Source organism: Bombina bombina, chromosome 6 (assembly GCF_027579735.1).
Source record: "Bombina bombina isolate aBomBom1 chromosome 6, aBomBom1.pri, whole genome shotgun sequence".
In the NCBI taxonomy this organism is placed as follows: Eukaryota; Metazoa; Chordata; class Amphibia; order Anura; family Bombinatoridae; genus Bombina; species Bombina bombina.
The window spans coordinates 1,051,481,511-1,051,504,294 of NC_069504.1; the positions used below are offsets into that span (position 1 = coordinate 1,051,481,511).

At 40.7% G+C, this 22,784-nt stretch overlaps 1 protein-coding gene across 4 annotated transcripts in view; it reads left to right on the plus strand.

Moving 5' to 3' along the window:
• The window catches only part of ERC1 (ELKS/RAB6-interacting/CAST family member 1), an 871,748-nt gene that overhangs the window by 246,386 nt on the left and 602,578 nt on the right, over positions 1-22,784 (plus strand). For 2 of the 4 annotated variants that reach the window (XM_053718843.1, XM_053718844.1), the window contains exons 6-7: positions 357-449; positions 20,761-20,928. In XM_053718843.1, the coding sequence (XP_053574818.1) occupies positions 357-449; positions 20,761-20,928 (261 nt within the window). The remainder of the gene's footprint in view (positions 1-356; positions 450-20,760; positions 20,929-22,784) is intronic. The other 2 variants (XM_053718845.1, XM_053718846.1) reach the window with 1 other exon arrangement.

The following is a 22,784-nucleotide window of genomic DNA, read 5'->3' on the forward strand; positions in this document are numbered from 1 at the left end:
ACCGGACACACCGTTGGAGAAAGTAATTTATCAGGTAAGCATAAATTCTGTTTTTATTTAGATCTTTCTTCTGTTCAATCACTTTGCATTTTGTTAATTGATAAAAAAAAATAACTATTAACATTCCTGTTTTTGAAAGCATTCTTACTGTACAGCATATTTTCATACCTGCCATAAGCAAATTACAAATTTCTTATGATGATGATGGTGGTTGCATATCCTCCTAACAGAAGACTGCAATGCTTTATGTATTTTGTAAATAAATATATATGTTTATAACGTTATGAACTGTGTTCCTGTGTATAGTGGTTTGGAATATCTGTACAGTTTTTATATCACAACTGATGTCATGACAGGTAGAGCAACTGAGAGAGGAGCTGAGCGCTAAAGAGAGTCAGAATGAGGACCTGAGGAAGAAAGCGTCAGCTCTTCAGACTGAGCTGTCTGGCGTAAGCGTCATAATTTTGTCTGCCTGCTGGACTTTTCTTCTCTCTACCTGACTCTCTGCCTCTAATTCCTCTCTGACTACTTATCTGCTAATACTAGCACCTCTTTAACGCTAACTTTAACATCTTCAGCACCAGAATTGCTTTGTGACACTTTAATGTGCTTATGCATAACACGTAATGTCTTTGATGGCATTGCTAGAGAATGCGTTGACATACAGTGTGACAGCTGTTAAATTTGCTGACGATGCATTTAAAAGAATTGTCACAACAAACACACCTAATCTCTGGGCCGGACAAAATCAGTATCATAGTCACCTCATGATAAATACCTCCTCGTTCCATTGTTTGATTTTTCTAAATCTCTCTTGGTTCTGTCCTCATAGCTGGACTCATGGGCATTCGGCATTGGTCATTGTGTAATTTGATTGTCCATAATGATAGCATTTTCATCAAATTAGATTATTATTATTATTATCATTTATTTGTATAGCGCCGCCAAATTCCAAATTAGATTGCTCTGATCAACTTGTATGAACAGAAATGTGCCTGTTCTTGAGGTATAAGAGGTCCCTCTCTGCTCACTTTCTTGGTTTACAATTATCTTTTGGATCATGTTAGTGGATAGTGTATGTATTCTCTCAAAATAGCCTAAAGGGTGATTGGCATAGTACTAAAGCACAGAAACCCCCTCCTCTGCATAATACTAACTCTGTAAAGTTGACTATATTGAATTAAAAGAATATTACATATCTGCATAATACAAGCATCCAATGCCTTCAAGGTCCAAGTGTCCGCTTTTCCAACTTTCCAGTCAATATTATGTTTTTCTTTCATGGGATCTACCTCTTGTATTTGATACTGTTATGTCACATCAATTTGCTGGAGAGGCATGCCATAACTAGAGGTCTTTATTTACAGTTGTAATTTCTGACATACTAACATGCTACCAGCCTAAACAGTAGCAAGAATAACAGATAGATATAATGGCCTCCCTGCAGAAAGTAATATTCACTAAAGTATGGGAATGTGAAAGTAGGTTACCGTAATGCACATGAAATCCAACATTTTTTCTTTCATGATTCAGATAAAGTACTAGAGTGATGATTGTACAAAGCATGGGGAACAAGGCATATTTCTGTATTATAGTTATTAACACCTCTCAAAAAGAGATGCCTTGTGTTTAAATATCCCTTGGATCCATATGAAAAAAGATTCCAACACATTGTCTGGGAAAAAATGTAATTGACTAAAGTTACTAGAAGCATATAGTTCAAAATAATTGATTCTGCTTTCAGACATTTTGGAAGTAAGGGCGATTAACTCTTGCAAGGACAATCTTTAAAGACACATGCATCCATCAAGACAGTATTGTCAACAAAGAGTCAAGCAGTTTGCAAGGAAGTTAAACCACTGTTAGAACTATGTGAGTAATTCAACAGCGTTTCATCTTGTGGCAGATCTGGATTATGAGACATGTCACTTCCAGTCTGTCAGGTAGAAATCAACCCACAAATAGAGCTTCAACAATGTAACAGAACAATCGGTTTATCCAGAAGTCATTTAGATAGAACCCAACAGAACTCACATGTAATATACCAGTTTTCTTTCATGTAATTGGCAAGAGTCCATGAGCTAGTGACGTATGGGATAAACAATCCTACCAGGAGGGGCAAAGTTTCCCAAACCTCAAAATGCCTATAAATACACCCCTCACCACACCCACAATTCAGTTTTACAAACTTGCCTCCTATGGAGGTGGTGAAGTAAGTTTGTGCTTGATTTCTTTGATTTCATCTATGATAAGCGCTTCTAAGCATTTTGAAGCCCAATTCCTCTCAGAGTACAGTGTTTGTCAGAGGGATGTGAAGGGATTATTGCCTATTGATTTTATGGTTTTCCTCATGGGAAATCTTTTCAAAGGTTCTCTGTTATCGGTCGTAGGGATTCATCTCCTACCTCCTTTTTCAGATCGACAATATACTCTAATATACCATTACCTCTGCTAAAACTAGTACAGTACTGGTTTGGCTATCTGCTATATGTGGATGGGTGTCTTTCGGTAAGTAAATTTTTCTTATTTAAGACACTCTCAGCTATAGTTTGGCGCTTTATGTATTAATATAAAGTTTTAAATATATGTATTTTACTTATATTTGCCATGAGTCAGGTCTATGTATATTTCCTTAAGCAGACAGTCATTTTCAGTTTGGGAAGCATGTTTAGGAAGTTATTTGACTTACCTGGGGTATAGTCCTTTTCTTCAAATTTGACTGTTTTTTCTTTTAATTTCGCGGGCAAAATTAGGCTCACAAGGGCGCAAAATGCTGTTATTTATTGCGTGATTCTTGGCGCGAGAATTTTTTGGCGCAAAGGTACGTCTTTGATGACGCAAGTTCATGATTTCCGGCATCTTAATTGACGCCAGGTTTCCTTGCACGAGGTTGCGTTTGTTATGACGCAAGTTGGGTCATTTCCTGATGTGGTTGGCGCCAAAAAAAAAAATATGTCAACTTCCTTTTGCGTCGTGTTATACTTGGCGCCAAAAATGTTAGTTTATTTTTCACCCCACTTCCAATATGCCTCTTGCCTTCTATATGCTCAGAGGGCTATGTGTTTGCATTTTTTCCCATTCCTGAAACTGCCATATAAGTAAATTGTAAATTTTGCTTTAATGTTGTTTTTTCTTTTACATTTTGCAAGATGTCTCAATCAACAACATACTGAAATATCCTCCTCTGATGAGGATCTCTCTGATTTAGAAGATCCTACCTCAGCCATTGACACTGACAAATCTACTTATCTTTTCAAGTTTGAGTATATTTGTTCCTTGTTAAAAGAAGTATTGGTTACTTTGGATATTGAGGAGTCTAGTCCTCTTGATATCAAAACTAATAAACATTTAAATTCTGTTTATAAACCACTTGTGGTTACTCCTGAGGTTTTTCCAGTTCCTGATACTATTTCTGATGTGATTGCTAAGGAATGGATTAAGCCTGGTACTTCTTTCATTCCTTGTTCTAGGTTTAAAAGGTTGTACCCTTTGCCAGCGGCTAGATTAGAGTTTTGGGAAAAAGTCCCCAAAGTTGATGGGGCTATTTCTACTCTTGCCAAATGTACTACGATTCCTATGGAAGACAGTACTTCTTTTAAAGATCCTTTAGATAGGAAACTTGAATCTTAAGGAAAGCTTATTTATATTCTTGCTATCCTCTCAGGCCTGCCATTGCTATGACTGATGTTGCGGCTGCATCAACCTTTTGGTTGGATAACTTAGCGCAACAGGAAACAGATCCTGATTTGTCTAGCATTGTTCGTTTGCTTCAACATGCTAATCATTTTATCTGTGATGCTATTTTTGATATAATCAAAATTGATGTTAAATCTATGGCTCAAATCTTGAAATGCTGACATGGTATCTAAGTCTAGATTACTATCTCTTTCTTTCCAAGGTAACAATTTATTTGTTTCTCAGTTGGATTCAATTATTTCAACTATCACTGGAACAGAAAACCAATCTTTTCCCTAAAGACTCTGGTTCCAATTGGAAACCTTCTTCAAGTTGGAATAAATCCAAGTCTTTTAAGAAACCAAAGCCAGCCCCCAAGTCTGCATGAAGGTGCGGCCCTCGATCTAGTTCAGCTGGTGGGGGGCAGATTGAAATTATTCCAAGACATTTTCAAAATCAGTGGATTCAGAGTATTCTCTCTCAAGGGTATCGAATAGGATTCAGAGTAAGACCCCCGTGAGAAGATTCTTTCTCTCTCACGTTCCAGCAAATCCGGTGAAGGCTCAGGCTTTTCTGAAGTGTGTTTCAGATCTAGAGCTTTCAGGGGTAATAATACCAGTTCCGTTTCAGGAACAGGGTCTGGGGCTTTATTCAAATCTATTCATTGTCCTAAATAAAAATAAAAAATTCAAGCCAGTTCTGGATCTGAAGTTTTTGAATCGTCCCAACTTTCAAGATGGTGACTATAAGGACTATTTTGCCTTTTGTTCAGCAAGGTCATTATATGTCCACGATAGACTTACAGGATGCATATCTTCACATTCCGATTTATCCAGACCACTATCGGTTTCTGAGATTCTCTTTTCTAGACAAGCATTACCAATTTGTCGCTCTTCCATTTGGCTTAGCAACAGCTCCAAGGATCTTTTCGAAGGTTCTCGGTGCCCTTCTATCTGTAATCAGAGGACAGGGTATTGCAGTGTTTCCTTATTTGGACGATATCTTGGTTCTAGCTCAGTCTTTACATTTAGCCGATTCTCACACAAATCAACTAGTGTTGTTTCTTCAAAGACATGGTTGGAGGATCAATTTACCAAAGAGTTTCTTGATTCCTCAGTCAAGGGTCACCTTTTTAGGTTTCCAGATAGATTCAGTGTCCATGACTCTGTCCTTAACAGACAAGAGACGATTGAAATTGGTTTCAACTTGTCGAAACCTTTAGTCTCAATCATTCCTTTCAGTGGCTATGAGCATGGAAGTTTTAGGTCTCATGACTGCAGCATTGGACGCGATCCCCTTTGCTCGTTTTTCACATGAGACCTCTACAGCTTTGTATGCTGAATCAATAGTGCAGGGATTATACTCGGATATCACAATTGATATACTTAAATCCCAACATTCGACTCTCTCTGACTTGGTGGTTAGACCATCATCGTTTAATTCAGGGGGCCTCTTTTGTTCGTCCTACCTGGACTGTGATCACAACAGATGCAAGTCTTTCAAGTTGGGGAGCTGTCTGGGGGTCTCTGACAGCACAAGGGGTTTGGAAACCTCAAGAGGCGAGGTCACCAATCAATATTTTAGAACTCTGTGCTATTTTTAGGGCTCTTCAGGTTTGGCCTCTGTTAAAGAGAGAACCATTCATTTGTTTTCAGACGGACAATATCACAACTGTGGCATATGTCAATCATCCGGGTGGGACTCGCAGTCCCCTAGCTATGAAAGAAGTATCTTGGATACTTTTTTGGGCAGAATTCAGCTCTTGTCTAATTTCTGAGGTGCATATCCCAGATGTAGACAATTGGGAAGCACATTATCTCAGCCGTCAGACCTTACATCCGGGGGAGTGGTCTCTCTATCCAGATGTATTTTGTCAGATTGTACAGATGTGGGGTCTTCCAGAAATAGATCTGATGGCTTCTCATCTAAACAAGAAACTTCCCAGGTACTTTTCCAGGTCCAGGGATCCTCAGGCGGAGATGGTGGATGCTTTAGCAGTTCCTTGGTTTTATCAACCTGCTTATATCTTTTCGCCTCTAGTTCTTCTTCTAAAAGTGATCTCCAAGATCATTATGGAATAATCGTATATGTTTCTGATAGCACCAGCGTGGCCTCACAGGTTTTGGTATGCGGATCTTGTTTGTATGTCCAGTTGCCAGCCTTGGCCACCAGACCAGACCTTCTGTCTCAATGGCCGTTTTTCCATCAGGATCTCAAATCGTTAAATTTGAAGGTATGGAAATTGAACGCTTAGTGCTTAGTCATAGAGGTTTCTCTGACTCAGTGATTAATACTATGCTACTGGCTCGTAAGTTGGTTTCAAGAAAGATTTATTATCGAGTTTGGAAGACCTATATTTCATGGTGTTCTCATAAACTCTTCTGGCATTCTTTTAGAGTTCCTAGAATGTTACAGTTTCTTCAGGAAGGTTTGGATAAAGGTTTGTCTGCAAGTACTTTGAAGGGACAAATCTCTGCTCTTTCTGTTTTATTTCATAGAAAGATTGCTTCCTGATATTCACTGTTTTGTTCAGGCTTTGGTTCATATCAAGCCTGTTATTAAAGGGACAGTCTACACCAGAATTTTTATTGTTTTAAACGATAGATAATCCCTTTATTACCCATTCCCCAGTTTTGCATAACCAACACCGTTATATTAATATACTTTTAACCTCTGTGATTACCTTGTATCTAAGCCTCTGCAAACTGCCCCCTTATTTCAGTTCTTTTGACAGACTTGCAGTTTAGCCAATCAGTGTCTGCTCCCAGATAACTTCACGTGCACGAACAGTGTTATCTATATGAAATACATGAACTAACACCCTCTAGTGGTGAAAAACTGTTAAAATGCATTCTGAAAAGAGGTGGCCTTCAAGGTCTAAGAAATTAGCATATGAACCTCCTAGGTTAAGTGTTCAACTAAGAATACCAAGAGAACAAAGCAAAATTGGTGATAAAAGTAAATTGGAAAATTGTTTAAAATTATATGCTCTATCTAAATCATGAAAGTTTTTTTTGGCCTAGACTGTCCCTTTAAATCAATATCTCCTCCTTGGAGACTTTGCAAGCTACCCCTTTTGAACCTATGCATTCTTTAGATATTAAACTACTTTCTTGGAAAGTGTTGTTTCTTTTGGCTATCTCTTCAGCTAGAAGAGTTTCCAAATTGTCTGCTCTCTTGTAAGTCTCCTTTTCTGATTTTCCATCAGGATAAGGCTGTCTTGCGGAATTCGTTTAAATTTCTTCCTAAGGTTGTGAATTCTAACAACATTAGTAGTGAAATTGTTGTTCCTTCCTTGTGTCCTAATCCCAAAAATGCTCTTGAAAGATCTTTGCATTCTTTGGATGTTGTAAGAGCTTTGAAATATTATGTTGAAGCTACTAAAGATTTCAGGAAGACTTCTAGTCTATTTGTTGTCTTATCTGGTTCTAGGAAAGGGCAGAAAGCTTCTGCCTTTTCTTTGGCATCTTGGTTAAAGCTTTTGATTCATAAAGCTTATTTGGAGGCGGGACAGTCCCCACCTCAGAGGATCACAGCTTATTCTACTAGATCATTCTCCACTTCTTGGGCTTTTAAGAATGAAGCTTCAGTTGATCAGATTTGCAAAGTAGCAACTTGGTCTTCTTTGCATACATTTACTAAATTTTACCATTTCTCCTGTTAAGTGTAGTCAGTCCACGGGTCATCCATTACTTATGGGATTATAACTCCTCCCTAACAGGAAGTGCAAGAGGATCACCCAAGCAGAGCTGCTATATAGCTCCTCCCCTCTACGTCATATCCAGTCATTCTCTTGCACCTAACTAAAGATAGGACGTGTGAGAGGACGGTGGTGTGTTAAACTTAGTTTTTATTTCTTCAATCAAAAGTTTGTTATTTTAAACGGCACCGGAGTGTGTTGTTTGTTCTCAGGCAGCATTAGAAGAAGAATCTGCCTGAGTTTTTCTATGATCTTAGCGGTCGTAACTAAGATCCACTTGCTGTTCTCTGCCATTCTGAGGAGTGAGGTAACTTCAGAAGAGGGGATAGCATGCAGGGCCCACCTGCAAGGAGGTATGTGCAGTAAATTATTTTCTAAGGAATGGAATTGACTGAGAAAATACTGCTAATACCGATGTAATCTAAGTGCAGCCTTAAATGCAGTAGTAGCGACTGGTATCAGGCTGATATGTATGTATGTATACTCTGAGGTATTTCTGAGGAATGGAATTTCACTAAGAAAATACTGTCAATATTAAAGTAATATTTGAGCCTGCACTGCAGTGAAAGCGACTAGCAGCAGGCTTATTAATAACACTTCATAATTTTCAATTTTAAAACGTTTACTGGCATGTTAATCGTTTTTTCTGAGGTACTTGGTGATAAAACTTTATGGGCATGATTTTTACCACATGGCTGTCGTTTTTTTCTGCATAAAAACAGTTTACTGAGCTTCCCCACTGTTGTAATATGAGTGGGAGGGGCCTATTTTAGCGCTTTATTGCGCAGTAAAAATTTAGTCACAGTCTTCCTATTTCTTCCTCCATGATCCAGGACGTCTCTACAGAGCCCAGGGGTCTCCAAAACTAGTTTTGAGGGAGGTAATCAGTCACAGCAGACCTGTGACAGTGTGTTTGACTGTGATAAAAACGTTTATTATTTCAACTGTTATCCGTTTTGGGTATTAAGGGGTTAATCATCCTTTTGCTGGTGGGTGCAATCCTCTGCTAACTTTATACATTTTCTGTTAAAATTGGTTGTTTTAACATATTTGGTTCATTGTTAATTCAACTGTGTCACATTTTTATGTTTCTTAAAGGCGCAGTAGCGTTTTTTATATAGCTTGTAAATTTATTTAAAAGTTTTTTCCAAGCTAGTGTTATTGCTAGTCTGTTTAAACATGTCTGACACAGATGAATCTGTTTGTTCACTATGTTTAAAGGCCAATGTGGAGCCCAATGGAAATTTGTGCACTCAATGTATAGATGTTACTTTGAATAAAAGTCAAACTTTATATGTTAAAAAAATATCACCAGACAACGAGGGGGAAGTTATGCCGACTAACTCTCCTCACGTGTCAGTACCTTCGCCTCCCGCTCAGGAGGTGCGTGATATTGTGGCGCCAAGTACATCAGGGCGGCCCATACAAATCACTTTGCAAGACATGGCTAATGTTATGACTGAAGTACTATCTAAATTGCCAGAATTAAGAGGTAAACGCAATCACTCTGGGGTAAGAACAGAGTGCGCTGATAATAGTAGAGCCATGTCTGATACTGTGTCACAATTTGCAGAACATGAGGACGGAGAGCTTCATTCTGTGGGTGACGGATCTGGATTCAGAGATTTCAAATTTTAAATTTAATCTTGAGAACCTCCGTGTATTACTAGGGGAGGTATTAGCGGCTCTGAATGATTGTAACACGGTTGCAATTCCAGAGAAAGTATGTAGGCTGGATAAATATTTTGCAGTACCGGCGTGTACTGACGTTTTTCCTATACCTAAAAGGCTTACAGAAATTGTTAACAAGGAGTGGGATAGACCCGGTGTGCCCTTTTCACCCCCTCCTATATTTAGAAAAATGTTTCCAATAGACGCCACCACACGGGACCTATGGCAGACGGTCCCTAAGGTGGCGGGAGCAGTTTCAACTCTGGCTAAGCGCACCACTATCCCGGTGGAGGATAGCTGTGCTTTTTCAGATCCAATGGATAAAAAGTTAGAGGGTTACCTTAAGAAAATGTTTGTTCAGCAAGGTTTTATATTACAACCCCTTGCATGCATCGCGCCTGTCACTGCTGCGGCGGCATTCTGGTTTGAGTCTCTGGAAGAGACCCTTAGCACAGCTCCATTGGATGAGATTATGAACAAGCTTAAAGCCCTTAAACTAGCTAATTCATTTATTTCTGATGCCGTAGTACACTTAACCAAACTTACGGCTAAGAACTCCGGATTCGCCATTCAAGCGCGCAGAGCGCTGTGGCTTAAATCCTGGTCAGCTGATGTGACTTCTAAATCTAAATTGCTTAATATTCCTTTCAAAGGGCAGACATTATTCGGGCCCGGCTTGAAAGAAATTATCGCTGACATTACTGGAGGTAAGGGCCATGCCCTGCCTCAAGACAGGGCCAAACCAAAGGCTGAACAGTCTAATTTTCGTGCCTTTCGTAATTTCAAGGCAGGAGCAGCATCAACTTCCTCCGCTCCAAGACAGGAAGGAACTGTTGCTCGCTACAGACAGGGCTGGAAACCTAACCAGTCCTGGAACAAGGGCAAGCAGGCCAGAAAACCTGCTGCTGCCCCTAAGACAGCATGAAGTGAGGGCCCCCGATCCGGAAACGGATATAGTGGGGGGCAGACTTTCTCTCTTTGCCCAGGCTTGGGCAAGAGATGTCCAGGATCCCTGGGCGTTGGAAATCATATCTCAGGGATATCTTCTGGACTTCAAAGCTTCTCCTCCACAAGGGAGATTTCATCTTTCAAGGTTATCAGCAAACCAGATAAAGAAAGAGGCGTTTCTACGCTGTGTACAAGACCTCTTACTAATGGGAGTGATCCACCCAGTTCCGCGATCGGAACACGGGCAAGGATTCTATTCAAATCTGTTTGTGGTTCCCAAAAAAGAGGGAACCTTCAGACCAATCTTGGACTTAAAGATCCTAAACAAATTCCTAAGAGTTTAAAGGATGCCTACCTTCACATACCGATTCACAAGGATCATTACCGGTATCTAAGATTTGCCTTCTTAAACAGGCATTACCAGTTTGTAGCTCTTCCCTTCGGGTTAGCTACGGCTCCAAGAATCTTTACAAAGGTTCTGGGCTCTCTTCTGGCGGTACTAAGACCGAGGCGGTAGCTCCGTACCTAGACGACATTCTGATACAAGCGTCAAGTTTCCAAACTGCCAAGTCTCATACAGAGTTAGTTCTGGCATTTCTAAGGTCGCATGGGTGGAAGGTGAAGGTAGAAAAGAGTTCTCTATTGCCACTCACAAGAGTTCCCTTTCTAGGGACTCTTATAGATTCTGTAGAAATGAAAATTTACCTGACGGAGGACAGGTTATCAAAACTTCTAAATGCTTGCTGTGTCCTTCATTCCATTCAACACCCGTTAGTGGCTCAGTGCATGGAGGTAATCGGCTTAATGGTAGCGGCAATGGACATAGTACCATTTGCGCGCCTGCATCTCAGACTGCTGCAATTGTGCATGCTAAGTCAGTGGAATGGGGATTACTCAGATTTGTCCCCTCTGCTAAATCTGGATCAAGAGACCAGAGATTCTCTTCTATGGTGGCTTTCTCGGCCACATCTGTCCAAGGGGATGCCCTTCCGCAGGGCAGATTGGACGATTGTAACAACAGACGCCAGCCTTCTAGGTTGGGGCACAGTCTGGAATTCCCTAAAGGCTCAGGGATCATGGACTCAGGAGGAGAGACTCCTTCCAATAAACATTCTGGAATTAAGAGCAATTTTCAATACTCTTCTGGCTTGGCCTCAGTTAGCAACTCTGAGGTTCATCAGGTTTCAGTCGGACAACATCACGACTGTGGCTTACATCAACCATCAAGGAGGAACAAGGAGTTCCCTAGCGATGATGGAAGTCTCAAAGATAATTCGCTGGGCAGAGTCTCACTCTTGCCACCTGTCAGCGATCCACATCCCAGGCGTGGAGAACTGGGAGGCGGATTTTCTAAGTCGCCAGACCTTTCATCCGGGGGAGTGGGAACTTCATCCGGAGGTGTTTGCCCAACTGCTTCATCATTGGGGCAAACCAGATCTGGATCTCATGGCGTCTCGCCAGAACGCCAAGCTTCCTTGTTACGGATCCAGGTCCAGGGACCCGTTAGCGGTGCTGATAGATGCTCTGACAGCACCTTGGGTCTTCAACATGGCTTATGTGTTTCCACCTTTCCCGATGCTTCCTCGATTGATTGCCAGGATCAAACAGGAGAGAGCATCGGTGATTCTAATAGCGCCTGCGTGGCCACGCAGGACCTGGTATGCAGATCTAGTGGACAGGTCGTCCTGTCCACCATGGTCTCTGCCTCTGAGACAGGACCTTCTGATTCAGGGTCCTTTCAAACATCCAAATCTAATTTCTCTGAGGCTGACTGCATGGAGATTGAACGCTTGATTCTATCAAAGCGTGGATTCTCGGATTCAGTGATTGATACCTTAATACAGGCTAGGAAACCTGTTACCAGGAAAATTTACCATAAAATATGGCGTAAATACTTATATTGGTGCGAATCCAAGAGTTACTCATGGAGTAAGGTTAGGATTCCTAGGATATTGTCTTTTCTACAAGAGGGTTTAGAAAAGGGTTTATCTGCTAGTTCGTTAAAGGGACAGATTTCAGCTCTGTCTATCCTTTTACACAAACATCTGGCAGAAGTTCCAGATGTTCAGGCTTTTTGTCAGGCTTTGGCTAGGATTAAGCCTGTGTTTAAGACTGTTGCTCCGCCGTGGAGCTTAAACTTAGTTCTTAACGTTCTGCAAGGTGTTCCGTTTGAACCCCTTCATTCCATCGATATCAAGCTGTTATCTTGTAAAGTTCTGTTTTTAATGGCTATTTCCTCGGCTCGAAGAGTCTCTGAGTTATCGGCCTTACATTGTGATTCTCCTTATCTGATTTTTCATTCAGACAAGGTAGTTCTGCGTACTAAACCTGGGTTCTTACCTAAGGTAGTCACTAACAAGAATATCAATCAAGAGATTGTTGTTCCATCATTGTGCCCTAACCCTTCTACAAAGAAGGAACGACTTTTGCACAATCTGGACGTCGTCCGTGCCCTGAAATTTTATTTGCAGGCAACTAAAGATTTTCGTCAAACTTCTTCCCTGTTTGTCGTTTATTCTGGACAGAGGAGAGGTCAAAAAGCTTTGGCTACCTCTCTCTCTTTTTGGCTTCGTAGCATAATACGTTTAGCCTATGAGACTGCTGGACAGCAGCCTCCTGAAAGGATTACAGCTCATTCTACTAGAGCTGTGGCTTCCACTTGGGCCTTTAAGAATGAGGCCTCTGTTGAACAGATTTGCAAGGCTGCAACTTGGTCTTCACTTCACACTTTTTCAAAATTTTACAAATTTGACACTTTTGCTTCTTCGGAGGCTGTTTTTGGGAGAAAGGTTCTACAGGCAGTGGTTCCTTCCGTGTAAAGATCCTGCCTGTCCCTCCCGTCATCCGTGTACTTTTAGCTTTGGTATTGGTATCCCATAAGTAATGGATGACCCGTGGACTGACTACACTTAACAGGAGAAAATATAATTTATGCTTACCTGATAAATTAATTTCTCCTGTAGTGTAGTCAGTCCACGGCCCGCCCTGTTTTTACGGCAGGTCTAAATTTTAATTAAACTCCAGTCACCACTGCACCCTATAGTTTCTCCTTTCTCGTATGGTTTTGGTCGAATGACTGGATATGACGTAGAGGGGAGGAGCTATATAGCAGCTCTGCTTGGGTGATCCTCTTGCACTTCCTGTTAGGGAGGAGTTATAATCCCATAAGTAATGGATGACCCGTGGACTGACTACACTACAGGAGAAATGAATTTAACAGGTAAGCATAAATTATATTTTTGATGTATTTGCTTCTTCTGAAGCAGTCTTTCGTAGATAGAAAAGTTCTTCAGGCAGCTGTTTCAGTTTCATTCTTCTGCTAATGTTTTAAGTATTTTCTTTCAATTTATGAGAAAAACTTATTTTTTGTGGATTTAATTTTTTCAGTGGAAAATGGCTGTCTTTATTTTATCCCTCCCTCTCTAGTTACTCTTCTGTGGACTTCCACATCTTGGGTATTTCTATCCCATACATCACTAGCTCATGGACTCTTGCCAATTACATGAAAGATTACATAATTTATGTAAGAACTTACCTGATAAATTAATGTCTTTCATATTGGCAAGAGTCCATGAGACCCACCCTTTTTCTGGTGGTTATGATTTTTTGTATAAAAGCACAATTTTATTTCCAGTTCCTCTTTTCGTATGCTTTTTTACTCCTTATTTTATCACCCCACTACATGGCTATTCGTTAAACTGAATTGTGGGTGTTGTGAGGGGTGTATTTATAGGCATTTTGAGGTTTGGGAAACTTTGCCCCTCCTGGTAGGATTATATATCCCATACGTCACTAGCTCATGGACTCTTGCCAATTTGAAAGAAATGAATTTATCAGGTAAGTTCTTACATAAATTATGTTTTTCAGTAGATTTCTGTCTCCTCAGTTGAGGGAGGTGGATGCTTTTTTCACAGACATGGTACTTATACAGGTTTTTCCACCATTCCATTGATTACTCAGTTGTTGTACAGAGTCTGCTAAATGTATTGCAATTCTTTCTGTTTGACCCAAAAGGCCATGATATTCATTACACAAACAACTGACAATAGCATCATATTGGATGACTCCAGTTTTTTGGGAGTTCAGCAACCAATATCCCATCCCTATCCACTGAAGTTAAAGTGTGATGCTGAAAGGTCAAGGTTACAGAAGCTAGATATTCCAGCTCCAATTATTCAGACTATACCACACACAGGAGAATAACTACTTATTTAGCTTATTTTAGAGGCTGAAATATTTTTTCCATTACGTCCTCTACCACCGACGTAATTATGCCATTGTTTGCCATTCTTTTCGTGATGGTTTTCAACAAGGATAAAGTTCTACTAATTAATTAAGTAGAATGGCCCTTTAAGAACCCTAGCATTTACTTCCTTCATACAGATGCTTTTGGTGCAAATTAATTTAATCGGCTAATATGTCTGTTAACATGCAAGGTGACTGGTAATGTTTCTGCAGAACCTCCTATTCTTTGCAAATCATCCACTCAGCCAGTGCTTACCTTTGGTACTATTGAGCAAAACATTAAAATACATTTTTGAAGCTGGCAAAATGTACCACTATTACCTTGAGTTTGTGTAAGTCAAATAAGCAAATACATTTTGAAACAAGAAAAGAAGATCCTTTAGTTTATAAAAACAAATATGTTGTGGATTCAAATTTCCCCCCATTTATACTATTTTAAATCAATCTTTTTTTGTCTCAGCTGTTTCTTGAACTCATTATTTGTTATCATATACAGGTAGCTAATTCTATCACTGACGCCTTCATGTTTGTCTTTTATTCTTTTCCGCTTAAGCAAAAATAACACCAACCTTGTTTAGAAAATAAATAGAATTAACACAATGCCAACTCTATGGTTGCATAGCAGGCTTTTTACCATATATTTATCAAAATAATTACACTTTCTTTTCTAAGATACGGTGAGTCCACGGAATCATCAATTACTGTTGGGAATATCACTCCTGGCCAGCAGGAGGAGGCAACGAGCACCACAGCAAAGCTGATAAGTATCACTTCCCTTCCCACATCCTCCAGTCATTCTCTTTGCCTTCAGTGCAAGGAGGAGGTGAGGTTTTTGGTGTCTGGATTTATTTCACTTCAATCAAGATTTAATTATTTTGAAAGCTAGAGTAGGTTTGCTCTGAACTTTCCTTTCAAGATTGGGTATAGCCATACTCCACATTAGTCTCTTCAGTAGGGCAGTGGTGGCTTTAAAGGGACAGTCAACCCAAAAATTACTTTAACTTATTTAGATTAGTTAAATAAATATCTTTACAGTAAACTGTAGCCAAATTTTCATCTAAATAAACTTTGGCAGAAAATACACTTACTGATCTCATCTGGCCTTTTTAAAAATGGCCGCCTGACCCCTCCTCCTCTGACGTCTCCCAAAAGTTTGCACTAACAGGATCCTTTCCTTTCTTCTCGTTCCTGCGCGCTCCTGCAATTTCAGCTCTCTAGCAGCTGTTCATACCTGCCACTCACTGCCTCTCATCCATGCTGTGCGCTGTGTGTTACAGAGAATGAGAGGCAGTGAGTGCCGGGCAGGCGGCGATGTGATGGTCTGTGCCATTGAATTTAATATCCTCCCCCAAGAGGAAGATTATAGTTACAAGTGTAAAACAGGGGCACAGACCATCACATCGCCGCCTGCCCGGCACTCACTGCCTCTCATTCTCTGTAACACACAGTGCACAGCATGGATGAAAGGCAGTGTTAGAGACAGTGTGTCGACCATGAGCCTTTGTCTCCTAGGATGATGCTGTTTAGGCAATACCACAGCCTTCTCCTTTTACATCCCAAGCCTCTATGGCATCACATACAGTGCCCTGCGGTTCCTCTCTATCTCCTGGAGGAGTGTATTTGCCTACAGATTTTGCAGTTCAGGTATCCTCTGCGGTACCTGCGACTTTATCTATTTTTTTTCCTTACCTACAGGGAAAATGCAAGAGGACATTTAAAGTTCAGATGTAAGGTTTCTGCTCCATTTTCTACTACACGAGTCGTCCTCTATCCTAAGTCTGGTGAGGAAGATTTGCTGGTAGTTTCTGAGGGTGAAATCTCAGATTTGGACAGTATAATTCTTTCATCTGATGCTTAAGTCATATCCTTCAGATGTATGCTTGCACACCTCGTGTACTGTTATAGGAGGTTTTAGCTACTTGGACGACATTGATATCCCTGTCGTTGTCAACCCTTGAAAGTTTGTAAACTTGCTAATTTCTATAATGTTCCTTCCTTTGAGGAAATGTTTATAGACGTGTTATGGAAATTTTCACAGGTGTAGGAGAAGCTAGGGATACCTCTCTCCCTGTCTCCCGTCCTTTAACGGATTTTCTTGTGGCTGACTCCATTAAAAATGCACGGTGCCCTAGATAGAAGGGAGCTTTTTCTCCTATGGCTCAGAGAACTCTGATCCTAGGGAAGGTAGCTGCTCCTTAACGGATCCATGGATAACAAGCTGGAGGTTTAATTGTTCATTTAGAGCAATGTCTTGTCTTATTAGACTTGCTGTACTAGCCGACGGGCATTGTGGCTGATATCTATGGTTAGCTGAGAAGCCTACCTGTGGTTTAGTGGTACAACCTAGGCTTTATAGTTCTGCAGTTGAAGATTTTATACTTTGTTTCCTCCTAATCCACGCTTCTGGCGTCTCCTTTTAAGGATGAGACCTTGTTTGGACTTGGTCTAGCAGAATATTCCTCTGACGTTTAAGAGTGAAAAAAGTGTTTTTCTACCACACCTCAAGAGAGTAAGACTAAAGGAAAGTTTCCTTTTCCGCTTTCTGCAGGGTCATTCATGCCTTTTCGAGTCCAAGATTTCCTTCCAGAGCAGATTTCTCTTTCTAGAGTATCTGCAATCCAAGTAGGATGAGAGGCATTCCTTGAACTGGGTTCAGGGTCTTCATCTCTGGGAGTGATAGTTCCAGTGCCAGTTTGGGAACTGGATCTAGGTACTTCTAGTATCTCAGATTCTGATCTTCAAAGTAGTATCCTTTTTTTTCCCATAAAATAGAGAACATTTTGGATCTGTCACAAAGGATAGATCTAGATCAGTCGACTAGAGACTCTCTCCCATAGTGGTTTCTCAGTCTCAGACATTCCTGGGTGATGTGACTACAGACGCCAACCTGCTGGGGTGGGATGCAGTCTGGTCTTGTTTAAGGCGCAGGGATTATGGTCTTGAAAGTGTCTGCTCTCCTCTTTCACATCTTGGAGTTGAGAGCGATTTACAATGCTCTGTAGGCTTGGCCTCAGTTGTCCTTGGTTCCAGTCGGACAATATCACCTCAATGGTTTACATCAACCACCAGGGAGGAACTCTGGAGTTCTTTAGCCATGTAGGAGGTGACTTGTATTATTCAGTGGGGGGAAGCTCACAATTGTTGTCTATCTGCCATCCGCATTCCAGGAGTGGATGACTGGGAAGTGGATTTCCTGAGCGGACAGATTTTTCATCCTGGGGAGTGGGAACTCTATCCGGAGGTGTTCTCCAACTTAACCCTCAAATGGGGGGTGCCGAGTTGGATTTGATGTCGTCTCGGCAAAAAGTTTCCAAGGTTTGGTTCGAAGTCAAGAGATCCATCTGATAGATGCTCTGGCGGTTCCTTGGGATTTCAGACTGACATATCTGTTTCCTCCGTTTGCTCTCCTTCCACAAGTCATTGCTCGTATCAAACAGAAGAGAGTGTTGGTAATTCTAGTAGTCCCTGCGTGGCCTCACAGGATCTGGTATGAGATGATATCTCTTCCACCTTGGAGACTGCTTTTATCCAAATTTTAGTTTCTCTGAAGCTGACTGCTTGGAGATTGAACACTTAGTTCTGTCTAAACATGCTGTTTCTGAGTCGGTCATTGAGACCATGATTCAGGCTTGCAAGCCTGTTACGAGAAAGATTTACCATAAGATATGGCGTAAATATCTTTATTGGTGGGAATCCAAGGGCTACTCTTGGAGTAGGGTCAGGATTCTTAGAATGTTGTCTTTTCTACAGGAAGGTCTGGATAAAGGTTTTGTCAGTCAGTTCTCTGAGGGGTCAGATTTCTGCATTATCTTTTCCTTCTTAATACAGGGAGAGGCCACAGCTGCATTCCTTACTTGTGGGAAATACCTAATCTGGCCACCAGAAGGAGGCAAAGACACCCCAGCCAAAGGCTTAAATACCTCCCCCACTTCCCTCATCCCCCAGTCTTTCTTTGCATTTCGCCACAGGAGGTTGGCAGAGACGTGTCAGACGCTTTCAGAGTAGTTCCTTATGGAGGGTAGCCTTCGAGATGGGACTGGAGTTTTAAGTAGTCTTGTCAGACGCTCAGTGAGAGCATTGATGAAAGTTAGAGTCTGGAGATGCAGGGAAAGTCTTTCTGTGAAACCATCCAGACTCATATTAACAGATCATAAGCAATCAGCGTTGACAAGTTTTGTTGCCTGCTGTTCTTTACTCAAGTCCATGTCAGAAGCACTGCTACAATCTGTCAAACTTGAAGGACCGTGTTTCTGTTCCATGGGGTAGATTCTGGTAAGATCGTTTCAATTTTTACACATATTGCAAACGCTAGAAGACAGGGTCACAGTCTGGCTCCTTTTATCTCTATTGAATCAAGGGTTAATATCTCCTGAGGGGGATTATGAACAGTCGGGTTTAATCATATATGCTTTATTTGATTTATGCTTCTTTATTTGTAAGATGTTTATGGGCTCATAGGCTGAGATGGAACATACAGGTTTTACTTTCACTTTGAAGGTTGCACAGCTTAAAAGCTTGGCACGCTTTTTCTCATGTGCACATGTGACCGGAATGGTCGAGGCTTCCATTGACCGAGTTACTACCGGAGAGGAGTTTTATCTCTGTTCTGTCTGGGTCATAGGAGGTGGTTAGTGCCCCAGCCATTGGGGGCATAAAGGTGCAATTTTTTTTATTTTACATAGTTAGTTTTTTTCTGTAGTCCTCTGCATATCGTTCTTTAGCTATGGAGGATTCTGATTCATTAGAGGGTTCTCCCTCTATTTCAAAGAGTAATGTTCCATAGATATTAAGTTGTTATCTTGGAAGGTTTTGTTTCTTGTTGCTATCTCTTCTTCTCGGAGAGTGTCAGAACTCTCAACTTTGCAGTGCGATTTGCCTTATCTTATATTTCATGCAGATGAGACGGTTCTTTGTACTACGTTCCTTCCTAAAGTGGTTTTGGATATAAACTTTAATCAGGAAATTGTTGTTCCTTCTCTTTGTCATAGTCTTCTTTCTGAAGAACGTTTGTTGCACAACTTGAAGGTTGTCTGTGCTTTAAAATTTTATTTACAGGCGACTAAGGATTTTCACCAGTCTTCTGCCCTGTTTGTTTGTTTCTCTGGGAGACGTAAAGGTCAGAAAGCTTCTGCTACTTCTCTTTCTCTCTGGTTGAGAAGTATAATTGGTTTTGTTTATGAGACTGCTGGGCAGCAGTCTCTGGAGATAAATACAGTTCATTCCACTAGGGCTGTCTCTTCTTCTTGTGTTTTCAAAAATGTGGAATGGGTTTGCAAGGCTGCAACTTGGTCTTCTCTGCATACCCTGTCCAAATTTTACAAATTGGATACTTTTGCCTCAGCTGAGGTTCTTTTGGGAGAAAGGTTCTTCAAGCAGTGGTGCCTTCTGTTTAGGTTACCTGTTTTGTCCCTCCCTAATCATCGGTGTCCTCTAGCTTGGGTATTGGTTCCCAACAGTAATTGACGATTCCGTGGACTCACCGTATCTTAGAAAGGAAAACAAAATTTATGCTTACCTGATAAATTTATTTATTTCCGGATACGGTAAGTCCATGGCCCGCCCTGTTTTTTTAAGACCGTTATTTTTCACTTTAACCTCAGGCACCTCTATACCTTGTGTTGCTTCTTTTTCTCCTTTTACCTTCGGTCGAATGACTGGGGGTTGTGGGAAGGGAAGTAATACTTAACAGCTTTGCTGTGGTGCTCTTTGCCTCCTCCTGCTGGCCAGGAGTGATATTCCCAACAGTAATTGATGATTCCGTGGACTCACTGTATCCGAAAATAAATACATTTATCAGGTAAGCATAATTTTTTTTTACTCTGTTTATATCTATTTCTTCCTTAGTCTATGAAACATCATTTTTTTCTTCCTAAATACGTCATGCTTTTAGTTCCAAAGAAAAAGCGGATTTACATGAGTGACAGTTATCCGTTCAAACCCAGTCTTGCTTCTTTTTAAGCCCTTACAGTGTAATTTCAGAAGCGCTGCTTATTACACAATGTGTGTTGCCAGAATGCCCATAATAAAAAGAGAAATTAAAGTCAAAATAAAACTTGCACAGTTCAGGCAGAGAAAACCATTTTAAAAGACTTTTTTCAATTTACTTCTATTATCAAATTTACTTTGTTCTCTTGATATCCATTTTTTAAACGCATATCTAGGTAGGCTAGGGTGCAGCAATGTACTACTGGGAGCTGATTATTGTCAGCTTCGCACATATGCCTTTTTATTGTTCGCTCTTTATGTGATCAGCTAGCACCCAGTAGTGCATTGCTGCTCTTGAGTTAACGTTAACTATACATGTTACCCATTTGCAGAGGTTAAACACATAGTTATATGCAAACAATAGTACAATAATAAAATGCTCTAACACATTATGTCCCGTTTCTTTTTTTCCTTTTTACTTTAACCTTACTTGAAGTGGGATTTGCTTTTTAGTCATAGTTCTTATTGGGCCGTTTTCACTACATTTCTTTGTTTCTAACCTATGTCTCTCTGTCCTTCTGTGGTGCTGCGTGTAGATAGGACAAGTGAAGCAAGAACTCTCCCGTAAAGATACTGAGCTACTGGCCTTGCAAACCAAGCTGGAGACATTGACAAACCAGTTCTCTGACAGCAAACAGCACGTGGAGGTCCTGAAGGAATCTCTCACCGCCAAAGAACAGCGAGCGGCCATCTTACAAACTGAGGTGAGCAACCGTAAAGGTGTTTATAGTGATAGACGGGCTTAAATGTAGCATTTAGAAATTGGTTATCTTAAAGTAACTGTAAACTTTAAAGGATTACTAACTTTTGATTTTCGCATGCAAAACGAAACATACTAATACAATTGCAATGATCACACAAATCTAATGTACCTTATTATGTGCGGAAACGAAACTCCCTTTATTACTAAAATAGCGTTTTATTTTTCCCCCATGACATCACGTCATCCAGCCCTCAAATGTGGGCAGTCTAAGGGATAACATAATTGCCAATGGGATGGCGATTATTTGCATGTAATTACAATATAATTGCGTCAGTCTATGCATGCACCAGTGACGTGCAGTGACGTCAGAGGCTGGTGAGGCAGTGGCTTGGATACGCCTTCATTCTTTAGATATCCTTTGTTGAAGAAATAGCAATGCACATGGGTGAGCCAATCACATGAGGTATCTATGTGCAGCCACCAAGCATATTTAGATATGATTTTCAACAAAGGATATCAAAAGAATGAAGACAGTTAGATATTAGATGTAAATTGGAAAGTTATTTAAATTGCATGTTCTTTCTAAATCATGAAAGAAAACATATGGGTTTCATGTCCCTTTAAATGGTGTCTTGGAAAACTGGTCAACTTAGTAAACATCTGATTTTAGTCTAAAGGATGTAACAGAAACACTTGCCAGATAACAAAATTCTTGCTCTGATTATGAGATCTAGAAATCCATGCCCATTAAAATATGTTTAAAACATACTTTTTACTTTAATGCTGCAAATTATGCTTATAGATTCTTTCATTATTCAGTAAATATAAAAATGTCTTGATCCAGTGGCGGCTGGTGAAATTTAAAGATGGTGGGGCGCTTGACCCCACCCCTTTAAATAAAGCCACACCATCAGATGGCACTACCAATTCATTAATTAAATAAATAAAAGGTAGACAGAAACACATACACAGAGGGTTAGAGAGAGAGAAAGAGAAAGACACACACAGAGGGTTAGAGAGAGAGAGACACACACACGCAGAGGGTTAGAGAGAGAGAAAGAGAGAGACACACAGAGGGTTAGAGAGAGAGACACACACACACAGAGGGTTAGAGAGAGAGAGAGAAAAAGAGAGAGAGAGACGCACACAGAGGGTGAGAGAGAGAGAGACACACATAGGGTTAGAGAGAGAGAGAAAGAGAGAGAGAGAGAGAGAGAGAGAGAGACACACAGAGGGTTAGAGAGAGAGAGAGAGAGAGAGAGAGAAAGAGAGAGAGGGACACACAGAGGGTTAGAGAGAGAGAGAGAGAAAGAGAGAGAAACACACAATCACACACAGAGGGTTAGAGAAAGAGAGAGAGACACAATCAAACACAGAGGGTTAGAGAGACACATAAGGGATGAGAGAGTCAGAGGGGGAGGAAGAGAGACAGAGAGACCATGGGGAGAACAACACATAATGAGAGAGATGGATAGATAGAGAGAGAGAGAGAGAGAGAGAGAGAGAGACACACAAGAGGGGAGGGAGAGAGACCACTGCATTTTTAAGTAATAAAACAGCAGAGCTATAGAGAGTTCAGAAAGTGAAGGCAAGCTGTTAAGTCATTGGGAGTAAAGGTTGAGGAAACAAAATACAAAAACGATCCTGCTGTAAAAGAGTAAAAAAAACACTAAACCACATTCATTAAATTATCATTTTCACTAACAGAATCCCTTTCAGTGAAATCTAAGGTTGTAGAACTTACTAAGATGTGGCTAAAACACTGCTCATTGACTGCATCTCTCTTCCTGATCTGCCTCTGTCTGCATTAAGGAAGTGACAGTGGCACATTCCACTGCACTTAGAGGGGAAGTACAA